We start from the raw sequence: 12,765 nt of genomic DNA, 5'->3' as shown, positions 1-12,765 counted from the left end.
GCACTTTTGAAGGTAAATAAAATGCCTAAAATATACTTGTGGACCTGTCTATTTCTTGGAGCCGCCGGCCATCGGCCAGCATTATCAGTGTATATAAACTTAAGTTCTGTTTTTTTTTTAATATCGTTTTTTTTAATATATTTATCACGGTTTCTATGCTGCTGTAATGTCAAATTTGTACTCTTATGCAACTGTACACCAGACATAAAAATCTTGAACCTTGAAGTTAATCTTAATTACAATTTAGACATTCAGCTGAAGCTATTTCCAAGTATTTCCAATTTTGAATACTTTTACTTATACTCCACTATAGAGCGTCGCAGTCCCGCCCCCTTTCATGACGACGCCAGGCCAAGGAAATTAATCCCAATGCATTTTTCCCATAGACATTTCAAAACGTATTTATTTAAAGACCTTTTAAGCGTCGTACGACGCCAACTCTTGTCGTGACAAATCATGACAAACACAATATTTTGGACCAAACAAATAATTACAAAGAAGAAAAACAACAGTGTTGTAACCTGCGGTTTTTTTCTACTTTCTAATTATTTGTTTGGCCTGAAAAATTGTGTTTGTCATGATTTGTTATGATTTGTCACGACAAGAGTTGGCTTTGTCCACGGCGCAAACGTCTACTTTCTGAAAAGTCTGAGGAAAATGAACGGGGATTTCTTTTCCGGGTCTCTCGAGGGGGCGGGACTGCGACGCTCTATAGCTCAGAGGCAAATATTGTACTTTTGCTCTAGTCTACTACATTTAAAAAATAACTACTAGTTACTGTTACTGCTTTTTGTACTTCTAAGTACATCTTGATGCCAACACTTTTGCCCTTTTACTCAAATACATTTTTACTTTTAACAGAGCATTTCTACCTTGTTAATATATTTTACTTAAAGAGCCACTTCACCCCTTTCACAACCAGATCTTATTTTAATGATGTTTGGGAGATGAGAAACACTTTCTTGGGGATTTGTGAAGTCATGGACTCTACTCTCACTGCTAGATTACTACAATGACCATAATGCTTTATGCTTTATGCTGCACTCACCCCACCTTGTGGAGAGGGCTGTCTTACTGAGACATGTAGTTCTAGATGTAGTCCAGGTAGGAAGTGAGACCAGTGTCCATGACATCACTGGCACTTTGAAATACTAAAATATCTAAGAACACGGATTACACACATACAAACTCCAGGAAAGTGTTTCTTTGCAAAGATCTGATTGCAAAAGGGGTGACATGGCCTTTTAACACTGGCATGTGGAAGAGTTCTCGTGCAGAAATGTGACAGGTCCAACCTGCTCTGTTGGACGGGGGCCTCCTCACACACGCGCTGGAGCGGGAGCTGTTTCCATCGCTCTGCTTCCTTCACCATCCCCTCTGCATCCAACAGGCCGAAGCCATACAGGTGACTCACTGACACACACACACACACACACACACACACACACACACACACACACACACACACACTACAATTTAGGCATTTAGCACATGCTCTTATATCCAGAGAGATTTAGTAAGCAAGAAAAACACAATCAAGGTTAGGGTTAGAAAAGAAAATTGCATTATACTGTAGCAGTTTTCAATTGGTAATCTAGAGCACCAACTATCAATATTCTTCTCGGTGATCATTTTATCGATTCCTTCTGTGATTAAGAATAAATAATGAACAAGCAGGTTTTTGGGGGCTATTAAAAAAAATATCAACGAATCAGTGCAAAACTATTTTATACTTCGTCATACAGCAGTTTCACACAAAATAGCAAAAGTAGCCAATCTACTAGCTTGTAGACCTGCCATTTTTTGTCTTTTTTAAAAATATTCTTTTATTTAATCCATTGAGACCTGGAACGCATCCATGTCACGTTAGCGTTTAACCACATTAACCATTAACCCATTTTGGGGCGGGAACCCGTTTTGGTGTTTTAAACATTGTTATAATTTAGCTATTGAAAAATAGCAGATCTACAAGCTCATAGCGCGCCACCGAGTGGCGCGCTATGAACTTGTAGGTCTGCTATTTTTGAAAAATCGTTAAAATGTGCCTCAAATCTTTCCGAAAATTGTCATGATTTAGAAAACTTTTTTTTTAAAATTTCGACGTCAGGCCTGAATGGGTTAACAGATCTATTAAAATTATTAATATTATATTATTAATTATTATAAAGATTATTGGATTATGTATTTTTATGACACATTAAATCGATTAGTTCAGTAATAGTTCAGTAATGAAATGTTGCTCCCTAATCTGGTACTATATTACCCGTGTATCCAGCTCCATTAACGTGCCAGTCGGGAGCGTTGAGGTGAGCCGTCTGTGACGTTCTCACAATAATGTGCTGCACATCCCTCCATGTTAGCACCGGGCTGAGACAGGGTCAAACAGACAAAGACAAACGGATTGATCATACTTATTGATCGCTAATGTGGTTATGTATTGATTTGCTGCGTGGGGGGAAGCTGGTTACTTGGCATCCAAGGCGAGAGCGATGATCCCTGCAGCTATGGGGGAGGACACTGAGGTTCCAGAATGGTCCTTGTTACAGCCCTGTTTCAGATCCAATGTAACCTGGTAAAAACGAGATCTGAATCAGTTTTATTTATCACGTCACAGGTTTATAGGTGGAAATCAGTCTGTGAAATTTGTTTTTGTGCAATCTCCATCATCTAACTGATATTTTAGTAATGTCCTCAAAAGTTGAGGACGGAATTGGCGCATTTCGGGGTGTCGAAAAATGCCCATGTATGGCGTTGAAATTGGTGCTGTGATTGGCTGGAAGGTGTGCCATTCTGCACTGTGATGGGCTGAGCATCGCATAATGGTTGTGCCTCAGGGGACACCCGTATAAGTGTCAGATAGAGAGTGGGAGAGTGCAGTGACATTCTGTGATTATTTTGCCATAATCATATTAAAACATGTATCATTTTCGGCCAAATTCAACAAGACTTGGGGGGGTGAAGCAGCCAGGTCAGGAGGTAGCAGGGGGGTGCACAGCCCAAAAAGTTTGGGGACTGCTTTAACAAACTATTGACAATTAATGGAGAATTATATGTCATAGTGTCTGAGCAAATGGGCACAGTGTCTATTTTACGTCATGATGATGTACGATGATAAGAGTGCCCCTCACTTCACACAGGTGTGATTTTTATTTTATTTTTATTTTACAAAACTTGGCAATAATATGGTAGAGGGTGCCATACATAGCACGCAATTGAAAAATGCTAACTTTGAACAGGCATAGCTCACAATCTGTTTGATCTAGAGCAGGGGTGCCCACACATTTATGACGTGAGATCTACTTTCAAAATGACCAGCTCAACAATATCTACCCACTGAAAAAATAAGTGTACCATTGCTGAAAATAGTTTAAATATATAATGTACCTGGGGGGGCTTTGGAATAGGGAGAAATTATGACAGGCAGTTTCTGCTGTCAAAATATGTCCCCCCCCCGTATTTAACTTAAACGCCCAATGCATTCTCAATGGCAATAGCACAAACGTTGGCATGCTACTAGTCCTACATACTTACACCTAGAAACCCCATTTTCTAGAGCAATGAGACTTCATTACACATATGCGTCTCCACAAGAGGAACAACTTTGCCACTTTGACCGTTGACCTCTGATCTTTAATTAAATTAATTTAATGAGTATTAGCGGAATCAGAAATACTTACAGATACTAAAAACAAAAGAAACACAAGAGGCAATGAAATCATTAAAAATGTAAAATAAATACATAACACACGCGGAACGCACAGGCATTTAAGCCAGTGCACCCTTAGTCTGGATGTACTGTATAGCGTAAACAGCTCATTAAGGGGCCTCAATGATGCCGTTAGTAGATACATCCAGCCGTTGCATGAACTTAGAAGTGCTTTAAAAGTCCTCACTCCTGCAGTGACAAACATCTACTACTGTAGCACTGCCCCCTCTGGGTTTTTAAGGAGTATTCTAATTGCATCATTATGCAACTGTAATATAGCAGGGACAGAGAATAACATTAAGAGATAATAACCCAAAGGGCGTGCAAATAAGGCAAATGTATAGATAAGATCGATGTCATGTTGCACACTATATAATACACAGGGCTGGACTGAGACAAAAAATTGGCCCGGACATTTTTGCGGAATTGGCCCACCACAACCAGTGCACAGATACTCTAGGCTACTGACTTTTCGGGTCGTGGCCTGTACAAATACTTGAAATACAAGCCCTTAACACCACCACATTTACAGTACAACATAAATGATACACAACCAACAGACAACTAATTTAACATTTGGCCCAGACCGGCCCACCAGAGGGTCGGCCCACCAGAGGGTCGGCCCACCGGGCATATGCCTTGTAAGTCCTGTGGCTGTGGCCAGTCCACCCCTGACTATACATAGATCATTATGTCAATGAGGGAGCTGCTGTAAACCAGCATTACTGGGACTGAGGACCACCAGGTCAACTACTATACTATACATACATCAGATGACCTGTAGATCTGCCATTTTAAATGACGACGTGCAACATTTTTTACACACTGACTTTGGAACAATATATAAAATCCCTCTTAGAGAGAAGTTTGTACGTGAAAAAACCAGACAGTCATGCCAAATAAGACAAATCTTACTACAATTGGCCAAGAGGGGGGCGCAATAGCAATCGTTGAGAACTTTGAACAGAATCGGCAAAGCTGCAGGAGTGTTCCAACAGCTCTGTAAATTTGGTCATCCAAAGCCATCATCACTACGGCCACCAAGCTACGCCTCTATGTTAGTGGTCATCCCAACAGTGACCTATTCCTGTGAGACGTGGATGAAGACAGCCAGCATCACCAACAGGTAAATGGTAAATGGTGCATTTATATAGCGCTTTAAATAGATTGTACGTGCATTATATATACACCGATGGCGGAGGAAACCATGCAAGGTACCAGTGCATTACATTCACCCATGCATACACCGATGGCGGAGGAAACCATGCAAGGTACCAGTGCATTACATTCACCCATTCATACACCGATGGCGGAGGAAACCATGCAAAGTACCATCCTGCACATCGGGAGCAATTAGGGGTTCAGAGTCTTGCTCAAGGACACTTCGACAATAACTCTGGGGGAGCCCGGGATCGAACTGGGAACCTCGCGGAATGAAATTAAATGTATTCAAGGGGGAGTGGTTAACCAGGCAACGTAAGCATTACATTGACATTATTATTTAGCTCGAATCCGCAAGTATTTGAGCGTATGCCAGACTTATGATCAAAAGGTGGAGGCTGGGGTGGAGGAGGCAAGCTTTGCCAGTAGCCGCGCAGCAGCAGTGTCTGTGAGCGATGAAGCAGCTGTGTGAAACCCAGAGCCGTATGTAAAGTAACCGCTCTGTCCAATCGCTCCAAACGAGCGTGAGCTCTGATTGGAGTATGGATGTGTGCCGTAATGTTCAGCTGAGATGTGAATGAGGTATAGCTATATAGGCTGATTAATACAATCAGCTGATTGACAGCTGATTACAGCTAAGGCATTCAGACTAATGTGCCCCTATATGAACTATCGCATGCTTCATTAATATTTCTTGATTCTTGAATTAAAGGCCTTAACGTGTCTTCATCTCTCCCTCTGGGTCTGTGTCCAGTGCGGGTCGTGTGGTGTCTGGTTAAAACTGCGCACACTCTCTCTCTCTCTCTCTCTCTCTCTCTCTCTCTTTCTCTTTCTCTCTCTCTCTCCATATTTTTCTGTCCAAGAGTGTAGGAGCTGTGTGGAAGAGATAGATGAGAACAAGCTTGCGCCAGAAGGACTGAGTGAGTGGCAGTGAATCCCATAAATATGGACAGCATGCACCCGATTGGCTAGCCTAGTTTAGCCTTGTGGACATGTATCCCATAGCCCAGTGTTTCCCAAACAATGGGAACACAGAACTATTTTAAGTAAATATCCCGCCTACAAAAAAATCGTACCCGAAAAGAGCAATAGTGGCCTGTCTGGAAACAATCTCTATTTCACCTAGCTATGCACTCCAACAAAAGCTTGTGTAAATAATTGACACCACAATCTGATTGGCCTCCACCCAGACTAGCTGCTGAGTGTCACCACTTCCTGTAGCCTATGTTACTTCAAGTTAAAAGCTCTCCAGCATTGCATACACGCTCCAGCCATTATGCTAGGTTTGGTTGTAGTCTTGTTTTTGTCCTTGTTATGACCCCATTGGGTAGGGGGTAGGTATAGGGTCTAGTCCTATAAACGTGAATATCGGCGACTGACTGAGTGACTGACAGTGGTGTAAAGTAAGTACTTGTACAGTTTTGAAGTATTTTCCTTTACTAGAGTATTTCCAATTTTCAGTACTTTAACTTCGACTCCCCTACATCTCACGTAGATTTTGATTATTATAAGAAAACATACATTATTTTCAGCCCTATTATACATTTCACCCATTTGAAAATAGCAGATCTACAAGCTCACAATGTGTTGTGATGTGACACATTGTGAGTTTGCTGTCAGAATGAAGGAAGTTCAAATATCTCCACCATATTTCACATTTGTATATTTTCGCGCAAACTAAGGACCTACAAGAGTGTCCCACAAAATTAGTGAAAATAGCTGAGTTACAATTAAGCTCAACAATCGCCTCGCGACACATTGTGAACATCGGTTATTTTCACTTAGATTTTTTCTAAATAAATAAGAAACGTTTTTGGATGCAAAAGTTTCCATCCGACAGCAACAAAATGTTACATGCAATGAGAAATGGACCAAACTTAAGCCTTCAAAAATGCTATGAAACTTTCTTATACATGTTTGTCACACTCGAACTTCAAGGGGGTGTGCATCCTAGTCCTGGCTTGGCTGAGGTCCAAAATACACTGGGGTATGATAACTTTATTGCTATGAACAGCACATTGCTCACAAATGAAGTCATCAGCTGACTCAATAAGTACAATGGCACTAGTAAGCTTGCCAAGCACTGCGCCACTCTACATGGTGAACCACGATGCGCATGGATAGAGTCGGATACTCTGTAGAACAGTTTTATACAGAATTTTCCCCCCTTCTTACATCTGACAAAAGCTGAGAACCTCAACATGTGTGCGCATGCCTGCACACACACACACACCCACACACACTTACACAATACATACTGTACACTGACATTTTTTACTTAAAGTACACCTCACTGAGCATTTTTCAGGCTACTAGACGTCTAAAATACGTCTAAATGGCCATCTAAACATGGTTTCAACAGATATATGGTATATAGACGGTCTAGACGTTTTAAAAAAATCACACCCGTGTGAACTGAGTGGTGCAAGGTCTTATATAGTCTGATCAGCTGTGGTCTGACGTAATTTCAGTGACCATGGTAACCATGCTCACCCGTACAGGCATAAACACACACGGGTACTAACAAAGCCAGTTGTTGGAGTGGTTTGCACCACTCAAAAAGCCAGTTGTTGGAGTGGTTTGCACCACTAAAATTCAGACCAGTCTGAAGCGAGTGGTGCAACAGCACCCCCTATTAGTACTCTAAACATAGTCACATTGGTACTCTAAACATAGTCACATAGGGACAAAGCTGTTCCTTGGAGTGGTTGCACCACTCAAAAACTGATAAAATATAGACAGTCTATGGTTTAAAAAACAGCTAATCAACGTCTAAGCTTTATAGCCCGGTTTTAGATGGATAGCCGACTTTAATAGCCGGCTCAGTGGGACCCATGGCCATGGGGGTCACTCATAGAGTATATAAAGGATAGAGACCGAACTGGAGCATTAGCCCCGCCCCCCCGCTATTCATTTCAGTGGAAGTTGCTCAGTGGCGTTTTGAAGCACCCGGAAGACTTCCGGAAGTATAATGATAACTCAATGGCTCGAGCGAGCGGAAGTTTAGCCTAGCCTAGCCCCGGACCTCAATTTTGAGGTCCGGGCTTTTCACGTGACGTCATGAACGTCCGTCCACTTCCATTAAGTGCTGCAATTCCACATTTCGCCAGTAGGTAGTGGCATCTTCAACGTTGGATAGCCTTACTGGGGGCTTGGGGTCACTCAGTCTTGTTACATGTGGCCAGCTTGAAATGGCATTTTGGGTGCCAGTCAGCAAAGGGTATTTCAGCTCCCACAATGCTCAGACCATGGTGGCCAGATCAGATGCTCCAAAGTTAGTTGAGCAATCTGAAAGTGATTAAGCCAAGTGGGTCCTTCCCTCCCAGAACTGCTGAGCACTACAGATATTAGGATGTTATGTTGGAAAATGTAAATTTTACCCCAGTGCTTCAAAAATATTGACAGGAACGTAGCAATAAGCTTCTCCAGGGTAATTCCTATGCTCATTCCTTTTGCATAAAACTAACGGCGGGCAAAATAACCAATGACAATTTAGGCTAGATATATAAATAGTACACATTAGTCTGTAATGGATGCCGGCAAAACTGCATATTTACAGTTTGCATCCACAGTTTTAGAGCCAAATAAGTAATTGGTGTCATGTTTTATATCCGGATAGATTTACCGATTTAAATGCAATTAATTTAATTGGGACTCGGGAGGCATTAGGGTCACACAAAGCAATTTGAATGTCATCATACTAGTATTTTAAAGGGCTTAGGTTGATTTTTGTGTTTGTTTTCTTGTACAGGTTAAAAACTACAATTTACAATTACAATTTACAATTTAGGCATTTAGCAGACACTCTTAATCCAGAGCGACTTACATTAAGCAATAACAAAAAAGCATGGCATACATCACATACAGTATATAGAAAGTAGTTACCGTATCATGAAACATGCGTAAGCTAAGAACGTAACAGTGGATCATCTATGTAAACTATACGGTACATACTATACTATATTATATATTATACATGTGTACTATAAAGTGCTATGACTACATAAAATGCAATTCTAGTGCTGTCTACGTAACATGCTATAAGTCTGTTTAAAATACTATCTAAGTCTACATAAAGTGCTATCTAAGGGGCTAGGCTAGTGCAAGTGCTACGGGCCATGGTGGAGTCTGAAGAGGTGGGTTTTCAGACTACGGTGGAAGATTGGGAGTGAGGCTGCAGTTCTGATAGTGATGGGAAGTGCATTCCATAGTTTTGGAGCCAGAAGGGAGAAGAGTTTGGGACGTGTGGAGCGTTGTCCCGGCGTTTTTAGTGAAGGTACTTCCAGCTTCCCTGCATTGGCTGATCTGAGTGCGCGGGAGGGTTTGGTACGATCACTACAGAAGGGTATATAGCAGGCTAGTAAGCATAAGCAACGCAGCTGCAGCTAATCAAATGAATAATGGATGTGATAGATTTAGGGGTTATAGCCATACAGTATGTGCCAGTGTGCTACCATAGACAGTTGCCTATAGTCAATATTATTGACAATGCTTGCACATGCATGGGCATAACAGGTTCAGCTACGTTGTACCTTATTGATACATATTGTGTACAGGTACTATACATAACTTATATTGGTTTGGCCTCCTTCAGACAATGCAGCAGCATAATAACAACAGCAGAATAATGATCAAAAAAGATTTAAAGAAAAGAAACGGAGTGCATCATCTAATGTACGTACCCATTATTAATTGGAGGGGGGGTGGGTCGCGACTCGCGAGACATGGCCAAAGCATTTCTGGGGGTCCCCAGCCAAAAACGTTGCAAGAACTCCTGGCTTAGGTCATGGTGTACTATGAGGTCAGCCTCAGGCATGTTTTGGGTTTTTGTTTTTGTTTTAAACATTGCAACAGTACCAGAGAGCCAGTTAACTAAATGATTGACAGTTAGTAATCAAATAGACATTTACAAGTCTGAAACTCTCAGAGTTGTGGGAGATAATGCGTACCAAAATGGGGATCCTTTGTCTTTGAAAGTAAAATGTTTTAGAACCTTGGACTCTTGTCAAATAGCCTCCATATATACTCACCATTCTGGAGCTCTGGGTCTCCCCACCGCTGTAAGCTGCAGCCAGGGTGGAGGAGCACAGCTCCTGGTAGTCTGGTCTGCGTCCACTCTGGGTGCTGCTGCTGATAGATATGGTGTAGATGCTGTTGGTGTAGCCGTCACAGGAGCAGTGGTCGCCCCGGCGCCCTCCGTTCCCTGATGCCCAGACGAAGATAGAGCCCCTACCGTGCCTGCCCTGCAGTGGGGGGGGGAAAGTACTCACATTTTTGAGGGGTGCTAGCCCCTTCTATGCCCAGCTTTGTGTGTTTGTGTGTACCCCATAGCGATACTCCAGCAAAGTAAAAATTCTACTTAAGTACAGTACTTAAGTAAATATACTTAGTTAATTTCCACCACTGATGCACTGAGATTAACGTGAAAGCAGTGAGGCAGACAGGAGAGATTAATTTATTAATGTTATTTACATATTGATAAGGAGCTAAAGATAAACTATTGGAATAAATATACTGCTGGAGGTGAGAGGCACTATTGGGAAATTGGGAACACCCACATGCACGCACGGCACGCCGTTCCCATCTTTAGAATAGGCGACATACACAAACACATAAAACAAACAAGCCATTGGTTCTCTCTCTGCATGTTATTCATGTCGTTGCTGTTAGGTAGAAAGTAGAAATCATCTAAATGTTTCGACTTTGTCGTACAAGAGTGTTGCACATAAGTAGCAAAAACTGCCGATCTACAAGTGTGAGCTCGTAGATCTGCTTTCGTTATTTTAAAACATTTTTAAAGTGAAATTGGGGTTAAGTCTGTCTGTGGGTTTTACAAAATGTTCAAGAGCTTAATAACTACACTGGACCCGTTACATGGGTTATTTTTTATTTCCATTTGCTGAAAAGTTAAGGTTTTGGACATACAATGTTCTGCTCTACTACTCTGGCAGACTGGCACTCTGGCCCTTTCTCTCTCCTCTTCAACTCACTCTTTGTGCTCCATTTTGTAAGGCGAGGCGAGCCAGCGGTCCCGGTCCGTCTAAAGTGCTGCCATCGTCCTCTGGCCCCCAGCTGGAGACGTAGATATGGACGTGCTGGGGCCTGAAGCTCAGTGCCTGGGCCTCCACAATGTCTGTCACATCTCCATCCAGCATCCGGATACCTGCAAATACGATTTGTATATATTATTCTATATGTGTCCAAAGTGTCCCTGAGCAAGACAGATGGTATAAATACAATACTCTCTCTCTCTCTCTCTCTCTCTCTCTCTCTCTCTCTCTCTCTCTCTCTCTCTCTCTAGGGAGTATATATTCACATACAATTATATATACATTATGGATTCCAGCTTGTGTCATCATGTACTCACCACCTATTCTGGCGTGAAAGGAAACTCCCACAGTGCACTGGGAGTTGTTAGCAGCAGCCGCAATGATTCCAGCACATTCAGTACCATGGCTTTTCCCACAAAACACATGAGGTCATATTATTGTAACTGTATGTACATGAGTTCATAACATCATTACTGTATCGTAGCTGCCAGGCATCTCCATTCTCAATATTTCAAGCTTTTATGCCACCCCCCCCCCCCCCCTAAATGAATGCCCTACTTCATCATACAAGACTGAGAAATAGCAGATCTACAAGTTCACAACGCATCACGATGCAGTGCGTTGTGAGCTTGTGATTTTCACCATTTTAAAAAGGGTTTTCTTAAATAATAAAAAAGGAACGGTTTAGGATATACAAGGTTTCCACCCGGCAGCAACAAATTATACATGAGATCATAATACATTACTATATAGCCTACATATAGAGTAATGTTGTCTTGTACATGAGGTCATATTATTATTATACACACGAGGAGCACGCAGGCTATTTGCCTGGCATCAGCCGTGATGGATGAGACATATTTACAGTGTGTTGCATGTTTATACAGTATATGGAATAACAGAAGCATGCATCAAGTGAAGTTGCTATAAGCAAAATAATATTAAAGGTACTGTGGGAAATAAGAGTTACAGTTACAGTACAGTATTTCCATATTTCATCTTTTATGGTTTTTCTTTTTTTTTCTTTTTATATATTTTTCATCTGCTATTTTCGTTTTGGCATATTTTTCTCCATTTCCTGAAAAGTAAGAGTTTTGAGACTTTACAAGCTGGTTTCCATGTGACAGCAATGCTGATTATTGTGAATGCAATGAGAAGTACTCAACTAGTTAGCACCGCTGGCATCGCTGGGAGAAGGGTCTTGGTCTTTTCCATTCACATCATAGCTGGCCAGCGGGTCCTGGAATAGATGGGCGGTCCAAAGCAGCATGTAAACAAAATGCCAATGGCCATCAAATAAATCAAGCGTTCTTCTCCAGGCAGCTAGACAGTAAAGTGGATCAGACAGTTAATGTCCATTTCAATACTCCCAGTTGACCTTTATAAACCTCGAGCCCAAATAAAAGCTCTGTTGGTAATATCAATGCTCTGCTATTGTTGCTGTCAGGCAGAAACCTCCCATCTCCATATTTATTTATTAATTTTCTTGGTAATGTAATACCCTACATCATATTACAGTGTCACACAAAAGTAGCAAAAATAGCCGCGCTTGGAGCTTGTACTCTAGATCTGCTATTTTTGGCTGCTATTTAAATCCTGAAAAGTAACAGTTTTGGACATGTGGGGTTTCCACCCAAACAGCAGTGCTATGCACTCGGTATATGCACACCATGCTCTGCCAAAATGTGCTTCTGATTAATGTCTTCTTCTATAGAGAATGTCCCGTCCCAAGGGCACTTACGTAATTCGCCTTGAGTTCTGGATGCTCTCTGTCGAGGCCATCATCCAGGACAGAGACCACCACTCCCTTCCCAGTGTGTCCTCTCATCCAGGCCCCCTCGATGTTCA

General features: G+C 41.8%; 1 protein-coding gene across 1 annotated transcript in view; it reads right to left on the bottom strand.

Annotated features, from left to right (window-relative positions):
- Positions 1–12,765, bottom strand: part of pcsk5a (proprotein convertase subtilisin/kexin type 5a) — a gene marked incomplete at both ends in the record, with an annotated part of 50,137 nt that overhangs the window by 34,221 nt on the left and 3,151 nt on the right. The window contains 8 exons of the mRNA XM_079524020.1: positions 1,296–1,413; positions 2,264–2,367; positions 2,469–2,569; positions 9,898–10,110; positions 10,858–11,030; positions 11,235–11,323; positions 12,084–12,157; positions 12,659–12,765. The exon at positions 12,659–12,765 is cut by the window's right edge and continues 37 nt beyond it. Of these exons, the coding sequence (XP_079380146.1) occupies positions 1,296–1,413; positions 2,264–2,367; positions 2,469–2,569; positions 9,898–10,110; positions 10,858–11,030; positions 11,235–11,323; positions 12,084–12,157; positions 12,659–12,765 (979 nt within the window). The remainder of the gene's footprint in view (positions 1–1,295; positions 1,414–2,263; positions 2,368–2,468; positions 2,570–9,897; positions 10,111–10,857; positions 11,031–11,234; positions 11,324–12,083; positions 12,158–12,658) is intronic.

This window comes from Electrona antarctica (genome assembly GCF_951216825.1).
Source record: "Electrona antarctica genome assembly, chromosome: 16".
Taxonomy (NCBI): Eukaryota; Metazoa; Chordata; class Actinopteri; order Myctophiformes; family Myctophidae; genus Electrona; species Electrona antarctica.
The sequence above is the reverse complement of the archived record's forward strand: the minus strand, read 5'-3'. Positions and strand labels throughout refer to the sequence as shown.